Source organism: Pteropus medius, unplaced genomic scaffold (assembly GCF_902729225.1).
Source record: "Pteropus medius unplaced genomic scaffold, Ma_sr-lr_union100, whole genome shotgun sequence".
NCBI classification, from domain to species: domain Eukaryota; kingdom Metazoa; phylum Chordata; class Mammalia; order Chiroptera; family Pteropodidae; genus Pteropus; species Pteropus medius.
In genome coordinates, this window is record NW_024350325.1 from 2846281 (window position 1) to 2865229 (window position 18949).

Genomic DNA, 18949 nt, shown 5'->3' on the forward strand with positions numbered 1-18949 from the left:
TACCATTTTTGTTCTTTTGTCTTGCTACAATTTTTAAAGCTATGCTGATAAACATATATCCCAAAAGATAGCTATTTGTCTTCCCTACAAACAAGGGGGTGAATTACCTCATCTTTTTGGTTCTCTTTCTTCATTCATTCGACTTTTTTTTTTTTTTTTAGGCATTATTACATGCCAGGAATTGTGCCTAGAATATGACTAGAATAGCGTGATACACAGATATGGTCCCTAGCTTAGGGCACCTGCAGTCCAGTTATTTTAAAAGCATGTAAATATGCCATCATAATGTATTCTACAGCTTTATCAAATATGTGTGAGCTTCTCTGATTTCGTTTCATTTTTTCATGGAGAGATTTGAACCTTTTAGAAGAAAAAAATTCCCCCAAAACCATGCTTAGATTTTTATAACTAAAACTGCTCTTCTATTATGTTTTAAGTATAAATTTGTAGTAAAATACACATGCTTATTTATAGTTACTGAGATTTCTAAATAAATAAATAAACCCAAAGTCCATGCCAAGTATTGTGTTCTTTTTAAATTAAATGAATAAAATGAGACAGAAAGTTTCACTTCAGACAGGCCCAAATAACCTAATACTGAAAAAAACTATTAGGTTATAAAACAAAGTATGGATATTAGTAAGAAAAAATATATACACATATTACAGTAAAAAGTCTGCAACAAAATATACCAAAATATTAACAGTACTGATTTTTGGGTGGTGGGCTAATTTTTACTTCCATGTATTTCATATAATGTGTATTACGTTGCTAACATGTATTTCTAATTTATCTCCAATGAATATATACAATTTATGTGCAAAAAGTATAAAAATTAGAAAGCCCTACATGTCCTTGTCTACAGAGACATGAACTCAGCAGATTAGGAAATAACTGAGGAAAAGGGAATAGAACAGTATATATATTCCACAACTTGGAAACTTCTTCGATGAATTTAGAGGATTCTTATCCTGTAAAATAAACCCTTAAAATTTTCTCAACCTTAATCTGTTAAAAAAAAAACCCAATTATTAAAAATTATTTTATTGAAACATAACAAGTAAAATAAGATACATTTTCTATAGTGAATCTACACGACTTATTGCTCATAAGAAATAGTTCTAGGATATAATCCAGTTTCACACTATATATACCTAGTAGATAAAGCTCACTCATTGAACATTTACACATCAATATGAATGCAAATCCTTTTATTTCTTATATGCTCTTTTTATTGATGTAGAAAGAGATTTATAACAATGAAGCTTTAAAAAATTTCAGAAAGCACTTTGTCAGCCTGAAAAGGACATTGGCAGGCCTACACTCTCACTCTGAAGACTCTAGTGAACATGTTTCTTGCCCCTTCCAGCTTCTGGTGGCTCCAGAAGTTCCTTGGTTTTGGTCGTATGGCTTCTGCCCCGGTGGTCACAATGACTCCTCCTTTTCTGCAAAGCTCTCTCTACTTTTCTTATACAGATAGATGTGATTGGTATGCAAATCTTTGATACTGAAAGCAGCTCAAAGAACACAGAGAAAAATTTCCTAAAGATAAATGAAAATGAGTGACAAGTTCCTGACTGTAACAAAGTTTTTACACATCAGTATCTTTCACACCATCTGACAGAATGCCGAGCATGGCACTCCATGAACACTTGTTGAAAAATTTGAAAATACAGAGGATATCTCCAATTTTGCCAGTTTTCTGGCTTACAAAGTCAAAACCTATCATTACTTTTATAAATCAAATGTGCACCCATTTTTACTCCTATCTAACCCTTAACTAGCTATTTCTCTTACAACACTTCTGGAAAGTAATGTAGGAAAGTGTTCTGTTTAAAAAAGAATAAAGAAATGAAAAGTTGAGGATAGACAAAGCTCAACTGAAGTGGGGCGGGGGATGAGAGTTGAGGGTATTTACTAAATGCTGACGTTCCCGAACATTTCAGTGTTTTTATACAAATGGAGGAGTGCAAAGATCAAGATTTAGGGAGAAATGAAGACCCACTGAATTTCGGTAATGATTTAAGATCATGTGAAAATGGGACCTATCACGTACAACTTTAGGAAACAACTGATATACAAAATGAGGCATACCTACCTGTTTGTCATTTAACTAAATAAAACACTCTCTTGATAAAGTGCTTGATTAACCTCAACTTTCTATGAAAGGCACAAATTCCATAACTATTGCACATTTAAGAGAGGGGATCTGGAATAAAGCAAAGAAAACTAAGAAGAAATTTTGGAAAGTGATAGAATCGTGGGTAAGCTTTCATTTATTTATTTTTAATCCTTTTTCTCCTGGTAACATGATCATGATGTGGTTTGTGAAATTTCTTTTGAAAAATCCACAAAAAAAACAGCATAAAAATGAAAGAGAATAAGCAAGCCAACCAATAAGCAAACTTTCTTTGAAAATGTTAAAAATAGTTAAAACTTTTATTGTTGTTACCCCAAATGAATAAATGAGTGACCATCATGTCATCAATATAAAAGTGAATTTAATTTACTCTAGATCACATAGGAAGCAGAACTGTTCTTTACAGAGATGTATAGCTTTAATCAGGTAAGATCTCATTGCTACTGGAAAGTATTTTGTGCTCAGTTTTTCCATGTCGCCCTGAGGAAATAAGATAAAGCTGCCATTTGCCAAGCATTCATTTGCTTTTGAGTAACAGAAAAGCATTTGTCAGAAACTCTTCTCAGAACTGACAGGTTACACAATGTTCTTTGCAAACATTCTCAACTATGCACAGCTGATAAAATACTGATTGCAAAAGCTATGACACAAAACCAATTTTGTAGAAATATAATGGGATGAGCAAAAAACAATGTAAAGCATACTGGGTCAATTTAATGAATCACTGTTGAACATTTATTAGTCCTATCTGGTGTATCATACAGTGTTGAGTCAAAGAAAAAAGAATCCTGTACTTTTGTAAAATATATATTTTTGAAGACAGACTGATATATGAAAGTAGAGTAGCAACAGGGGAATGGGAAAAAAATAAGATATTTGTGTTCAATATGACTGATATAATATACATATTTTAAAAGTTGTATAACTCTTCTTTAAAACATTTTTAAAAATATGCTCCTTATATGAAATGGTATAACAACCTTATTCTCATTTCTACAAGGTTCTTTCATTGCTGAAGAAGAATCCATGCATACTTATCCTTTGACTCAGATCTGCATCCACTGTCCTTGCCTGGGCTCTGTCGTACTGTCTCATCAACAAACAACTATGCAGGGAGAATATGCAGTGATTTTGAAGATGATTCTGTTAGCCTGAAGAGCGCATACTTTGTTTTTCCAAGAGCAAAGAATCCACACCATCATACCTACTGTCAGCTATTGCTACTGTGACCAAGGACTGGTATTTAATATGAAACCTACATACGCATAGTAAGGACAATTATCTAGACTTTGGGAAGAGGCCTATGTAACACTCATACTTGTGGATATAAAAGCTCTAATTAACATACCTATGAGGTCACGAGTGATTCTGGTGATACCACAAACAGATATGTATCTTTCTTTAATAAACAATTATTTTACGAATTGCTAAAACAGTGGCCTATTGATGAGAAAAATATGTACACATTCAGCTTAGATCTGAAAATATAATCAGCCAAGGGAAGCCTGGAAGGGATCTGCAATAGACTGTGCAGCAGAAAAATTTGAATGATTTTCATGAGCCTGATGATACAGCCCCCAACCTTAAGTGTAACAGTTTCAAGATCCCTAACTCCTTGATGGAGCCCCTATTAATTCTTGACAAAAAGCTAAATTTCTTCCTCAGCAACTTAAAACACCTCCTTCTCAAACTTCTTCAATCCAGATTGTAAACTTGACAGTAGAGAAGTTTAGGTCAAGCGAATCCCTAGCCCTGATGATATGACACCATAGAGCAGACTTCCTTTTAATTAACCACAGAAACTTCTCAAAATCTGCAAATCACAGTCAAAAGTAGGTCCTGGATTTTCACTTTCGATCAGAAGTTTAATGTAGCATTTAGTGGCATAGAAATGAATCCTTTCTCTTCTCCCCTAAGTCAAGGTTGAAATTTCACATTTAATCCTTTGTCTCAGTATCACCAACTCTGAAAAAAAATCTTACAGGAGAAAAGAGCTGTGGCAAGCTGGCAGGTGCTCCAACAAACCCTTAACAAATTAGCTCATGCGAATTATAACCAAATTTTCCTTGCTCATTTGAGTTGCTGGAATTAAAGTAAGACATCTGCCCTTTCTGATTTTGAACTGATAAGAAAGAATTTAAACCATATATAACTGGGGTCTCTGTTCTATTGTGTGTGTATGTGTTTGTTGCATGTGTTTTCTCTTTAAAATAGATTTTTTCTGCAAACTCAATATCAATCACATTTCTATAACTTTAGAGTTCAAAAACACATTTTCGAGTTATATTATAGGCTAAATAATTTAGTAAATGGGAGGAAGGATATGAACATATACCATGGAATTATGAACTTTTTCTTTTTACTTTAAGAGATTTCTAAAAAAAATGCATCAAAAGTATAATGCAGGATAAAAGATAATCAGAAATGATATCTGTTCACTTTGGTTAGTAAAAAACAAAAAGAAACAACAAACCTTTGCATTCGAACCTAAAATATTTATTTTTCTGGAAAACAAGAAGACTCTTTGGTATACATTTCACTTATATTTGGTCCAAACTTATCTTTTTTCCAAATCAAGTTGTCTGAACAACATCCTCCTTCAAAGTTTTCTCCAGATAGGTGAATGCAAATGTAGAAATAGGTAAAAATTAGACATAATTGAGGCCACTACAAAGTCACTATTATTATAGCAATAACATTTATATTTTCCCTTCTTTCATATCAAATCGATACTATAGGAAGTTAAACTATTTCAAAATTTGTGATACAGAATCCAGATAGAGACAATTATTATAGCAATAACATTTATATTTTCCCTTCTTTCATATCAAATCGATACTATAGGAAGTTAAACTATTTCAAAATTTGTGATACAGAATCCAGATAGAGACAAGAATCTTATCTAAGGACATCCAGCAAACAAACAGCTAATAGAGAACTTTGGAAAGTTTGTAAGGTAGCTAGTACTTCAAAACATGTGAATCCATTTAGCTTTAGTAAAGGCAAAAATAAAGAGATAAGGTATACCTACCTGTCTCATTCAAATCGATGTAGAACAATAAAAAAACTTAAGTGTCCAACTTTTGTTTTTAGGATCGGAGATGGGAAAAGTTTAAAAAGAGTGAAGAAAAGAAAGCAGAGCCTTTATCACCTCTGTAACCAGTATCAGCCCAGTCAGCACCCCGCTTTCATGGTCAAGGATCTTGGTGGCACGCTTCAGCACCAGGCAGATGCCGTTCCCTTTCGGTCTCAGCAATCTTTGGCTAATAAATCACTCCAAATGCCAGAGGGTACCACCTGTTCCCTCTCTCCAGACTGCTTACCAAAGAGAGTGTCCTCTGCTAGGAACAGTCACCCTATACCTGCCATTTCAAACATCAGGAGATCCCTTTCCAAAGATATTTCACACCCGTCACTACTCAAGAGCTACACTAATAAAACAGTGAACATTTGTTGAGCACTTACCATGTGCCGAGTACTGATCTCAGCCCTTTTAATTTATCCTTCCATGAATCTTACAGTATCTCTATAAGATCAGGACTATTTTGGATCTCATGGTATAAATGAAGAAACTGAGGCATAGAAAAGTTAGCCAATATCACAGTTAGGAACCAGAGATGAACCCAGCAGGTGTGACTGGAGCCTTTATTCACAGCCACCTGGCTGTCCTGCCATCTTGCAGGAGCACCCAGTCACTGCCCACTGCCCACAGCTTCTTTAAAGAGAACGTGCTCACCCCACAGCACTGTCCTCCCACCCCCAAGCCACAGGTAACTTGACAGAGACAGACACCTGGCTCAGGGTTAAATCTCCAAAAGTTGGGTACACTTACTCGATATTCTTGGAAATTTGAATAACATAACTGAATCGGTCAGATGATCCGGTGCGCAGGCTAAAGCCACACAGACTGCAGGCCAGCTGGACACCATGTGGAAACCAAGAGGCTGGCAGCAGAAGCCAGACCGCAGCCATTCAGGAGAGCAAAGATGGGGGGCGCCCTGCAGCCCCAACAGCGAGACTCAGGCGGGTAGCTCAGGTCAACGTTTCTGTTCCCCAAGACCCTGCTGTCCTTCCTGATGTTGGGTGTGTGGCACTCTCCTGCAGCCTTTCAACAAACCTATTCACTTATTTGAGTGGTCTCTGCTTCTTGAAACCAGAGGCCACTGATGAAGGTGAAAGGTATTGGGAGGGCCTGCTCTGCCCGGCTCCTCTTGACTTTGACCTTTCACTTCTTCTGCTATCTCTTGCCTTTTCTGGTGGCTCTCCCGATAACTGCTCTTCTTTCCAAGAGCGGACTTCCTGATGCAATGACTGGAATTTGTTTAGATATTCTTCTACTAAGGAACTCATAGAGTTGAATACCCATTAAGCCTGACCTTTATATCCACCCACAGACATATATATTCATAACCTCAAAGAGGTAGCTCTATATAGGCGGAGGAAATTGTTTCTTCTTAGATGTATACACAACCAATCCGGATTCTTGTAACACTATTTCTCAGTGCTCACTACTGACCATGGAGCATCCTCCGCCTAGTCAAGATACCAGGAATAGCAAACAAGGGTCCCTACAGTGCTTATTAATGATGTTTAAAACACTTTTCCACCAATGATTTATAGCAGTAAACCAGTAAAGCAATTACTCACCTAATGAAGGGAGGGAGAGTGAAGGAAGCACTGGAAATATTTTATTGTACTGGGGAAGATTTTTAAGAGGTTCCCAAGGGACTTTAATATAATTGAGTTATTTTTCTGTTAAAAACATAAATTTCTTAAGAGTACTTCTACTATTTATTAGTTTCACAAATACTTCAGTGCTCAAGGCTAGGCACTGAAGCCATCATGGACACACTGCCATAATTCTTACCTTGATGGCGTTACAGTCAAGTGGGTGGCACAGACAAGAGCCAGTGCAATATCATGAAGTTATGCTTGTGCCAAAGGGAGTGGGGGCACACAGAAGGGGTGGTCAGAGAAGCTTTCCTGGAGAAAGCTATGTCTAATCTGATGCCTAAAGGATCAGCTGGACTTAGCTTTACGAATGTGTAGTGGGAAGGAGACTGGGAGGAGACTGGTAGGAACGATGAGTGTTCTAAACAGAGGGAACGTCAGGTACAAAGGAACGAAGAGTAGTTCTATACACAGAGCTTAGGAGGAGCTGGGGAAAAGCTAGAGGTAAGTAGGGATAAGCATGGCTTCTAGAATATTATTAAAATATCCATGTTCAGCTCTTTGAACTGTTAGAAAACACAGTAAAACTTGGCAGGATATTTTCACGGAACACGATATTCTAGGTGAGTGGGTTTCCTAGATTACTTAAGTTTAAATCTCTAAATCTTTGGCCGTTGTTGATCAAATCTTGCCATAATTCAGTAATGCCACAAAGTGCTGCAGAACTTATGGTAGCTATCTGCTGCGGTGACAGGAGCCCCAAAGGCTTGTCTTTACAAGAAGGTGCTTCATTCTGAATTACTTCTCAAGAAACTGCCTAAAATAATGAACATAACTGTCTTAAAAACAAGCAAAAAAAAAAATAGTTACTATTACCTTCATTCCAATTTTAATCCACTATCACACAAATTAGAGCCAACTCAAGGATATCAATGAAATCCACGTGACCCCATTATCCTGTTGACTAATAGCCATTGCTCAGAAAGATTTTTTTTTCTGGATTTGTATTTGAAGTTCAGATTAAAGATGCTAGAAGGGCTATTGTGGACTAGGAGGCGTGAAGAAAGATCTTTTCTTCTGAGAGCAAAGAACTGAGAAATACTTTAGAATGCTGGTTTCCTCAAATCATTCTCTTTCCAAATAGAGCCAAAGTACCCCTCTCAATTCACCCCTCCTCCCTACCCCACACACACGCCAAGAGCTACCTAATATAATTAATTCTTAGAATTAAAACACTTTTGTTTCAATGCTAGGGAAAATTCCTTCCATCACGCTGTGGCAGAAAAGGAATTCAACAAGAATTCACATTCATTTTTAGTCCAAGTTCAAGAAATTTAGATGGATAATATATCAAGTATACTTTTGGTTTATGATTTTGTTGGAAAGTTATTTCTTGAAAAATGGTCGTTTTTGAAACTATATTTTTAATTTTGAAAAGCATGTTCTGATTTGTTAAAATACTTTTTAAAATACAGAAACAATGTATTACCACAGATTTTTATCATCAGCATCTTGGCAGACTGCTGAAACACTGCTCTTGGCTAAGAGGGGTTTGGAAGTTTGTGTTGGCTTCAAATAACTCTGAATAAAACATTTCTATTGTGAGCCCAGAGAGAGCAATTAAAACAGTGCCAGTTCTTCATCACCATGTCAGAGCCTCTAAAATTTAAATTTAGAATATGCAAACTAAGAATTTTAAAAATTAAAATAACTTGAAATGATGAGATCCTTAAAACTGAGGTATGACATTCTTGTCACATTTACATTCTGTTTATTAACATGCTATAACTACGATTTCTCCAACTTAAATCTTTACCAGACTTTCTCTTAGTTTTTATAATATTATTGCATAGACTGAATTCAATCTATCAATTGAATACACTGTTAATTTCTCTACAAGATTAAGCCTTAGAAATTTCACAAAGAAAAAAGGAAATGTTCTAAATGCAATTTCTAAACAAAATTCCAGGGAGCAGTGGGGTACAGGCAGAGCGAGCAAAACAAGCTCAACTGGCCATCCCCATTTAAGACACTTGTGGGCAAGGAAAGTCCAGGGTGCTACCAACACACAGAGGGGCGCTCTGTTCAGACACGGGGCTGGGGGCGGAAGAGCAGGGAAGTCTTCCTGGGAGGAGCCATGATTGCTCTGATTCTTCATCCATTCCAGAGTTCATTATAAAAAAGGGGGAGTGGTGGTGGAAATGAATACTGTTTAGTCCTTAGAGCAAAAACTATAAATGAAACCAATTGAGTTTTTCTAATAAATAACAATATCCATAATCTTTAAAACTCACTTTGAAATTCTGATAATGTATATAATCAACCACTTCTTAAAATCGATTACTTAAAAATTCAATTTTTCCTCTTTATTATTTTACTTGAAAAATTCCTTTCTTGGAAATAGATCTTGAGTTATGTATAAATATTTAATAACATCTAAAGTTATTTGCCTAATAGCAATGAATTATTAAAATAATCATATTTATCTGCAAAATCTTAATCAGGGGTTCCTGGAAACATTTATTTTAATTTTAAATTTTGAATAGGAATAGTTTAAGTTATTATACAATTTAAAATTCAAGTATCTCACAATCTTCTAAAAGCTCTACTTGGTAATCATTGATCGATAAGAGTTTTCTAAGTAAGTAAATAACGTATGAAGAATGGACTTTGGAAGGAACATAATTTGTAAAAATGAAAAGTATAAAGCATTATAAGACCTGCCATTTAAGCAGAAATTCAAAATATATATACACATATATATACATATATCTACTATTCATAGTTTCTCAAACTTATTTTTAAAAACACTCATTTTTAATCTATTTGTTACCCCAAAATAAAACCATAACTTGGCCTTCTAACCTCTAAAATTCTGTAATGGCTCCGTATTACAATACGGCTATGGTGCACCTGTAGTGTTAAAACAAGAATGTTAACCAGAAGATAAACTCCCCTCATCTTCGCACTCTGCTGCTTCTTTGCAAAGAGCTGGTTCATCTGATCTTCAGAGTATTCAGCAGTGAGATGCAGAGAAATATCACATCTTGGGCTCTGATTTGAGCTATATCCAGGAAACCAGCACTGTTATTTCCTACACCTGCCTTTAAGTGATGCCTGGGATGGGAAGCAACTGTTTGAAACCATGATAGGCAGAGATTTGTAAATGAATTATTTTGGTCAGGGTTGAGCGTCCTTAATTTTAAAACACGCTTACGAATGTTTACAAATATTTAGCATTCTCTTAACAGAATTATGAGATACACAGAATGAGTTGAATTTCAATGCTTTGAATCTATTTACTTACAGCTATAGCTAATCTGCCTCCTGCCATCTTCTCCAACAACCTGAATGCTCAGCCTAAGTTTCAAAACCACCCCTCTGTCACCTGGCCTCAGCCTACCTCTCGAGTCTTATATTTTGCTATTCTCCACATGAATAATGCAGTCTAATTTGTTCGCACGTAGGTGAGAAGATATATCGACCTGTGTGTTTCCAGTCGCTCCCTTGTCCTCTACGGAGGGTTCTGGTTCCCAGGCCTTCTGAGCTACCTTCTCCGTCAACTCCTGAGATTTCCTATGACTCAAAGAAGAAAAAACATACACCATACACTTAGGAAAATTAAAGCCACATAGCCAGGCTGATGTACGTAATAAAGGGCCAGGGACAGAAGAAAAGCCAGCAGCCTAGAGAATATCCGCCTGGCAGAGAGAAGTGGGGCAGAGGAGAAAGGGAGATTTTGAGAAGTGCTAGTGTGGAATACGAATTGGTTCTCCTTCAAGAGATACAAGGGAAGGTCAAAATTCCTTTTAAATATACTTTTGGTAGCCGGTCGGTGTTTCTTTCAATATGATCCCAAAGAGACTGGGTGCTGAGGCACCTGGGTAGGATTAAGGCTTTTGCTTATACTGTAAGCCCTTCGTGCTCCCTCCTCCCTCAGTGAAGGTAAAATGGTATAAACCAGAACATACACATTTACACACCTTCACCTCTAAGCAGGATTTATTTGGCTTAACATAAATGACTGGCAATTGCTCCCTAGAAACAAGTTTAATAGAACAAGGCACACAAGGGCAGCTGAGAGAGCACCAGAGAAAAGAAAGAGATAGTTAGTTGCACCAAAGACGTAAGGTTAATGACACTTACTGCAATTACAGCAGTGTCAGAAAGAACAAATGTGTCTAAACAATTCTGCAAAGTTTTTTTTTAATTGAGATATAACGACATACAACATTGTATTACAAAGGTTTTTAAATAAATGCAGTTATTTAGTAATCTCCCAGTGACATTTAATTTTAAAGCCTTTTAAAATGCTCTTAACTTTTAATTATGAAGTACATGTAAATATATTTTAGAAATTATAGCATCACATCTGAAACCCTTGTAGATACTTCTCAGAGGAGACTTTAGAGGAATCGTTCCCCACCTCACCTTCACTGTGGAATCCCTCTCATCTCTGACAGGTGCCCATCCTCCATGGGCAAGGAGGGGCCTAATTCTCAAGGCATCCTCTTCTTCCCTTGTGTAGCTCCCATTGCTAGAAAACCAGTTTTTCCCCTGCCATGGAGTCCTACAACTCATACCCATTGGCCTAAATCTGCCCTAAGAACAAATACAGAAAACACTTCTCATTCAAATAATCTCAAGTGCCTATCATCCTAAGACTTCTCTCCTCTCTGAGAAATACATGAATTCAAAGTCCAACAAGCACACTTTGAAAAATGCTAACTTAAAATGACCTTCCTAACAAAGCAAAGCATTCCAGATGTGGTTAAGCAAGGACAGAGTCTAATGTGCTCATTATCTTCCTCCATTCTACATACGTCTAGTAATTCTTTTTGTTTTATTTTTAATAGCCACCCCAAACCACCTCAGTGCACTGCACGCAGCTCTGCTCCTTGCTCTCTGCTCTCATCTTCAGCCTCCTCCTCACACCCTTCAGCTTTCCTGGGTTTCCTTCCAACTGCCTCAGAACTCTGAGCCTCTGACTGCCTCCAGGCTTTCTGCAGAGTCGTTTCTTCTTCCTGGAAACTTATTCCTCCACTTTGCCTAGATAGCAACCAATCATCCTTGACACCCTCCCGCAAGGTAAGTAAGGTCGCCCTATTACTTGTTCCCACAGCACTCTGTAATTTTATAACACTTTTTCTTTATCATAGTCAGCTACTTGAAGGAACACGTGTAACTCTTTGTTATGGGTTGAGCTGTGTCCTCCCAAAAGATATGTTGAAGTCCTAAACCCTGGCACCTTAAATGGAAATAGGGTCTTTGTCAGTGAGTGTTATCGAATTAAGATGAGGTCATTAGGTGAGCCCTAATCCAATATGACTGGTGATTTTATAAGAGGAAAATGCCATGTGAAGACAGAGATACACAGGGAAAATGCAATGTGATGTCAGAGGCAGAAACTGGAGTGAGGCAGCTGCAAGCGAGGGAACACCAAAGCTTGACAGCCACCAGCAGAAGCTCGAGGAGTCCAGGAAAGATTCTCCCCTATGGGTTTCAGAGGGACCATGGCCCTGAGCCACCTTGATTTCAGACGTCTAGTATCCGGAACTGTGAGACAGCAAGTTTTTTTTTTTTATTTTAAGCCACCCAGTTTGTGCTTTTTTATCACAACCCTAGGAAACAAATACACTCCTTTAGACTAAAATCAAGCAAGGTCTATATTTTATTCATTTGTTGCGTTCCCAGTGTACTCATAGTGATCGAATTAATGGACAGGAGTAAAGTAAACATTTGCTCAGTGAATGAATGATTCATACTTGGCTTGGACTGCACTAAAACCTTCAAGTCTTTTTCCCAAAAGGTATCTAAATACTTTATTTCATTGATTATTTTAAAACTTCATTCAGAATTTTAAGTTTCATATTATTTGGGATTATGTATAATACAAATCCATCAATCAATGATTTAGCATGCTACCCACCTTTACATCACTGCAAATTTAATAAGTATGTCTTCTATCTTAATCCAAGTAAATGATAAAAACAGTTAAACCTGACAGGGCCATAGAGAAAAAACCATGGCAAGCCACTAAGACTGTCCTGCCCCTCCAAGCTGTATCAACCCATTAATCAGCACCGTGGGTATATCATGCAGCTATCTAGAAATACACATTGCTCCCTAACTTATCTCAAGCTTATCATAATACAACATATTAAATGCTTTGCCGAAATCCTAATACATTGTGTTTAAACTTCCAAATACGCCAATCTAACAACCATGTAAAAAGAGGGTAGGGAGTTTGTCAGTCATAACTCCTTTTTGGTGAACTCATGCCTTTTAGGAATCAGTCATTTCTTTTCCAACTACATAGCTAAAACTGCTTGAATTTTGCTGGCGAACAGTGTTCAGCTCCCTAATCAGTGGTTTCCACACTCTGCGTTGACCTCCATTTTGAATATGATTTCCTTTCTTCTGCTCCCTTTCTTGTGCTTCAGGGTGCCTCCAAGATTATAGATGGTGGCTCCACACTCGTACCTACAAATTCTTTTAATATCAACAGATATAATTCCTCCAGGCCTGAAATTGTGAACTAGCTTAAAGCAGCCGGGTCTCTCCCACCCATTTGGGCTTCAGCTATGTGTTCTATCCACTAGTCGGAAAGCCACCCTTCTCATAAAGACAAAAGCAAAATAGGGATTTAGCAGCTCTGCCTTTCCTCAGTCAACTACTGGTACTAAACCAGGTCCTCTCCCACTTTTTTTCTCCTTCCCAAATAAATATTTCATAAGGATTCAACTCTTTTGCTGTTTTTTTTACAGATTCATACCATTTACTTAATTCTCCATCTTTTAAGTCTGAACCCCTCCAATGAATACCCATGGCAGCTGCAATGAACCATTTTTGGTCTTTACCTTTCTTGTTCCTCGCTCTGAGCATTCAGTTAGGATTTTGATTGTATGTCTTTACTTCTTTCCAAACAGTTTTACCTTTTAGCGTTACATACAGTCCATGGAGTTATATCCGTATTTTCTCTGATTATTTAGAAATCTGCTTTTTAAAGGTCTAGGGTACACAGACTGAGTTTGCTAGCTGGTCAATACAGAACATTCTAAGATGTAAGCAAATGATTTCTTTGTTACCAAGAGACAAACATTTTATGAATATTAACAAAAAGTGCAGCTTATGCAAAATCTTTGAACCTCCTAAGCTCTTACTACTCAGGCTCCCTATTTCATTTATCTTATGTCAACAAAAACTAGGTTTGTTTTACAATCTTTCACAGCAAGGTTTCAACAATCCTGCTTGCGAGAGCGTCCTTGTCTGCAAGCAGTAAAACAACATTTCATCATCTAGGCCTCTAGCACCATCGAGCTGCTTCATGAACTCTGAGCGTGAGCTCACACACACCCAATAACACCAAATAACTAACGAAGCACGCAGAATTCTACTGTGATAATTGGAAGGTAAACAGCTCTTTGTCGAACTAAAACCCCAGCAAACAGATCCTTCCAGATTATCACTTGTGCCTCCTTTAGGACTTGCTACTCCTACAGTTGAAACATCCAAACCCATATCTGTGTAGTGTCCTTTTTCTAGGACATCTTTCCATGAGTATAAAGATAATTTATTGAGGAATCAGAAGAAAATGAAACAAATACTAATTAAAATTATGATTTTTAGCCACTTTCTTGTTTCACATTGTAGAGCTTGTTCATTTTTTAAGACTTCTAAACACTTCTTTTTTCTTCCACTAGAGAAATACTCATAACCAAAATATCCTTTCTAATGGGGCAGCCCAAGAGCCCAGCACATCTAAGACACCCAGTGAAAGATATTATTCAACTTAAAAGGTCAAGGCAAAGTTCTCTGGTGCTCTGAAAGGATAACTTTAATAATACAAATGCAGGGAAAATATGTGGAAAAATGGTTCCATGTTAGGTTACAACTTTATCTAGGTGTAGGGATAGAGTCTAGTTCTGAAGCATCCTTTATTCTTGTCCCGATTAATCATTTTTGGTAACTTCTCCACTTCTAAAAGTTAAAGTGCTATCACTATACACAGCTAGTAAGCACAGGGAAACAAATCATGTCTGCTAAGAACTGTTCCTGATGACATATTGTGGCTCTGTACTTTTCTCTGTTATAGACAAACTAGGAAAACAAACAAACAAACAAACCTGAGTTAGATGTGAAAGTCACAGTCATGTACATAAATACATAAACACTTCAGCCAAATATTTTACTCATATCTGAGGAGGGGATTCAAGGAGGAAGGAGGGGCAAATTGCTTTTTGTTTGCCCCTTTATAATGGCAACGCGACAAAGCAAGAATTATTGCCATCCTTCCAGGTTTCAAAAAGAAATTTAAGATGGCCCTCATGCAAAATTAAACACTTTAAAAAAATTCTAATAAGAATCAAGTAGAATTATAATATTAATATCCATATTTATCTGCTCCTATAGCTAGTGATAAAAGCAGACTCCTAAAAACAAGCCATTGTAGAAAGAGCTTGGGGTTTTAGAGACGGGCAGCGTTTACCTCTCAGCCCTCGTTTTCTCACTGGTAGAATGAAGATTTTCCTCATTAGGTTACTATAAAGGGCAAGTGAGAAAATATATGTGAAGTGTCCACTACAGAGCTGGCACTCAATGGATGGCAGTTGCTGTTGTTAATTTACCATTATAATATAAATTAAAGATGTGATTGACATTCATGCGTTGGAATACCAAAAATAATCTGTTTATAAAAGCTACTTACTTACTTTTTACTTAAAAAGATTTGTAGATACACAGAAATTAAGATTTAGAATAAAAAGATTGCCAGTCCCATACTCTAAATTTAAAGGTGCAAACTGAGCCCCAGGGACTTTTTCCAGGTACGACGACAGCTAGTGTGACTGGCTCAGAATCTAGGTCTCCTCATTCTACCCAGTGCTCTGCAGATGATGATACCATGTGGCTTATCACACTGACTTCTATCTCCAACTATTCATGACCATATTTGGTGCCCTGCAGAGGTCTGAAAGGAAAAGATGTACTTACTTAATTAGGTGACCGATGCTGCCCCTCTGCTCAGTGGTTCTCCAACTCACTCCCCAAATGCATTTTATTTATTTTATTTCATATTTTTATATTTTATTTTATTATTTTTTTTTCCGAAGGCATTTTAGAAGACCCCAGTGGCTCCCCTTCCATCCTTGCCCTCATCACACCCCTTCTTCCAAGATATTTTGTATAAACAAATTCTTTCCTATTTATCCAAATTTTAGAATTGGAGGCATGCAAAGGAGAAAAAAGAAATCCTTGATTTTCCATTTGAGAAACAAAAGTTCTCTTTCTTAACAAAAAATTCTCTTATGTTCAAACATCAGCATATTGACATTAGTTTCTTGAGGGCTCTGTAATAGTCTTTTAAATGTCAGGAGACCTGAGAAATCAGAGCTTAATTTTCCAAATATGTGTAACTGTTAAATCTTATAGGTATAAGAATATCTTTCCCATTTCATAATTGCTTGTTGAAAACTATAAAACACACTTATATTACTAATTCTTAGTGAGTTCATGAAGATTTCTGTTTCCAGAAGTATAGTGAGCTGCATGCTCTGAAGAGCTTTCTTACAAAATACAAATAAATCTTGGATAAATGACAACATAATATGATAGAGCTCACTAGAAAATAACGAAAATTTCGCAAGGCAAAGAGACAGAGATGGACAGACAGTCACACACAGAAAGAGAAACAGATGGACAGACAGGTAGACAGACATAGACAAGAAAATGTGAATGAGTGAGATAAAAGTAGAATCAGGGATGCTAGGTAATGTGAAGGGAATAAATGCGTATGTCAGTACAAAGACAGAGTTGGAACCAAGACCATGCTAGGGCAGGACAAAGCGGGCCAAGTAGCCAGGTTAGTAGCAGGTTTATGCACCTAATAAAATAGTTTCTTAGCTTATTTGAATATACAAATGCAAATTCTCTCCAGAGGAAAGCCCACTCTGCGTAGGCCTTCAGGATTCACACTGATTAAATTCAATATAATATGAGCTCACAACCAAAAATTCCGTAACGCGCGCACACACACACACACACACAATAAACTACTACGTTTAAGAGTTAATAGAAATAACCATCAGATTTAAACTTCCTTCAGATACTAGAAATACCCAAACAAGCATATGGAATTACTACATAGAAAAGTTTAAAAGACAAAAGATTAAGTTTTAAAAATGAATCGAAACGAGAGCTTACCAAAATTACCAGGCAGTTAAAAAAAAAAAAAACAAATATAACTTATGGAAATGAAAAAATATAATCATATAAATTAAAAACTCAGTGTATGAGTGTCAATACAGCCTTTGGGGAGGCTGAGAACCTAGTCTTTATTCCGGGTGTTTATGTATATGCCCAGATAAAAATGAAAGCAGCTGTTGAGGACAAACAGTCCTTTTTATCATATCATTTGAGAAAGTGTGATAAAACACAGTAAGAATCCTGCTCAGTCTCTCTTCTCGGCCATTTACTTGGGCGGCACAGCACACTCAGGTCCAAGGACACACACTCAGCACTGCTTCTCTGTGGCTAGTAAGGTTTATAGTTTCCAAGGCCCCAAGTACAGCCTGGATCATTTTCTTCCTCCTGCCTGAGAAGGTGCATTGCTGCAGCCACTATAAGTCATTAGTGTACAGTCTCAATGATAGTCTGTAATTTCAGTTAAAAGAAATTTCCAAATACAATTTCCTGGGTATGACCACTGGGTGTTCTCTCCCTAAGGAAGCTGCTTGACAGAAAACTTTAAACTTGGGAATGAAAGCATTAAGAAACTTGCTTTCACATTTGGGTTTGATTTCTTCCTCTTATAACTGGCTGCATGCTAGCAATGCATCATCCTGGGCATGGACACAAGTAAAGACTTGGGCTTTCTTCAAGGCTTTGCCTCCTTAGCCAAGCACATCCCAGTACCCCATGCTTTGCCTCCTTAGCCAAGCACATCCCAGAGGCTTGCTGCCAGAAAGCGGACAAGAGGCCACAGCCCAGTGCAACTTCTTCCAGTGAAGAGCCCCACTCTGGGGCTACTAGCACCACTCCTGGGCTGGGTCCCACCATAGCTGTCTTCACAGAGAGGTCTGGCCCAGGAGCAGAGCCCCGGAGACACTATATGGATGGCAGACAGAATTCAGTGTGGATAAGACAGCAGAGCTCCCTTAGTGCAATTCCTTAAGCAAGAGCTTATACAGACTAACAGGACAGAAACAGTGTGCCTAGAATTAAATATCAAGGAACTATTTGAATCCTGCCAAATTAATCTGGTGTGAATTCTTCCAGCCCTACACTGTGCTTTGCTATCAATCATAAAGAACCAACATAGGCCATTTATAAACTTTTTGTGCGTGGGGGAAAAACACAGCTTTTCCAAAATTTTGCCTGCATTCTATAAGAATTTCCCTGGATTTTCCTGAAATATAAAGATTTCTCTGACCTCCTGCTAACAAATTATACAATTTCATATTTTAAATAATTTTTTTTTCTAGAAAGTAAAAAGTCTGAAGGACCACAAAAAACACTAACAGGAAAAAAAATATATAGTTATCTTGCATATATTAACCTAATCAATAATATCAATGAATGAGTGAGAATAAATATCATTATGGTATTATGTTTTCTTTCAAAATCAAATCACATCTAAAAAATGCTAAGCCTCAAATGTTTTCAGAGGTCATTTCAGTAACACATATTTAACTCAAGGTTAAAAAGTTAAGTAACTTTAAAGCAGGTAACTAATTAATTTGCATTAAAAACATATTTTTAAAAGATTTAAAAATATTATATAATATAGCAGATTTATGGTCATAACTCAATACTGAAGTATAAAATTAACTAACATGCTACTCTAGTTTAAAAGACACCCTTTCTTGAAGACTTGGAAATTTGCAAATATGAAAAGACTAACACTGCCATTCATGGAGACTCCTAACATACACGGTTACTTCAGTTTAAAATTTCTGTGAACCCCATCCTCACTGCTATCACTGCAGTTCATCCCATGGTCCTCATTTCACAGGAGCTGTTATTCCACCACAATTCAGACACCTCATAACCAACCAAAATACAAACTCCCTACCTCATATTCGAAGTCCAAACTATGACTCAATCTATATTTCTAGCCTTATCCTCCTTAGGATTAAATCA

At 36.9% G+C, this 18949-nt stretch overlaps 1 protein-coding gene across 7 annotated transcripts in view; it reads right to left on the reverse strand.

The window, feature by feature from the left end:
• SLC7A2 (solute carrier family 7 member 2) overlaps positions 1-18949 on the reverse strand; it is a 58154-nt gene that overhangs the window by 21467 nt on the left and 17738 nt on the right. The window contains exons 1-2 of one of the 7 annotated variants that reach the window (XM_039839308.1): positions 8439-8443; positions 5778-5783 (exon numbers count right to left, since the gene is read on the reverse strand). The exons of 2 other annotated variants lie outside the window; for them this stretch is intronic. Coding sequence is in view for 1 of the 5 variants with exons in the window: in XM_039839304.1 (XP_039695238.1) it covers positions 10297-10419 (123 nt within the window). In the remaining 4 variants the exon portion in view is untranslated. Of the gene's footprint in view, positions 1-4613; positions 4636-5777; positions 5784-8438; positions 8444-10214; positions 10233-10296; positions 10692-18949 lie in introns of those variants that run through there. 4 more of the 7 variants (XM_039839304.1, XM_039839303.1, XM_039839305.1 and 1 more) reach the window with 4 other exon arrangements.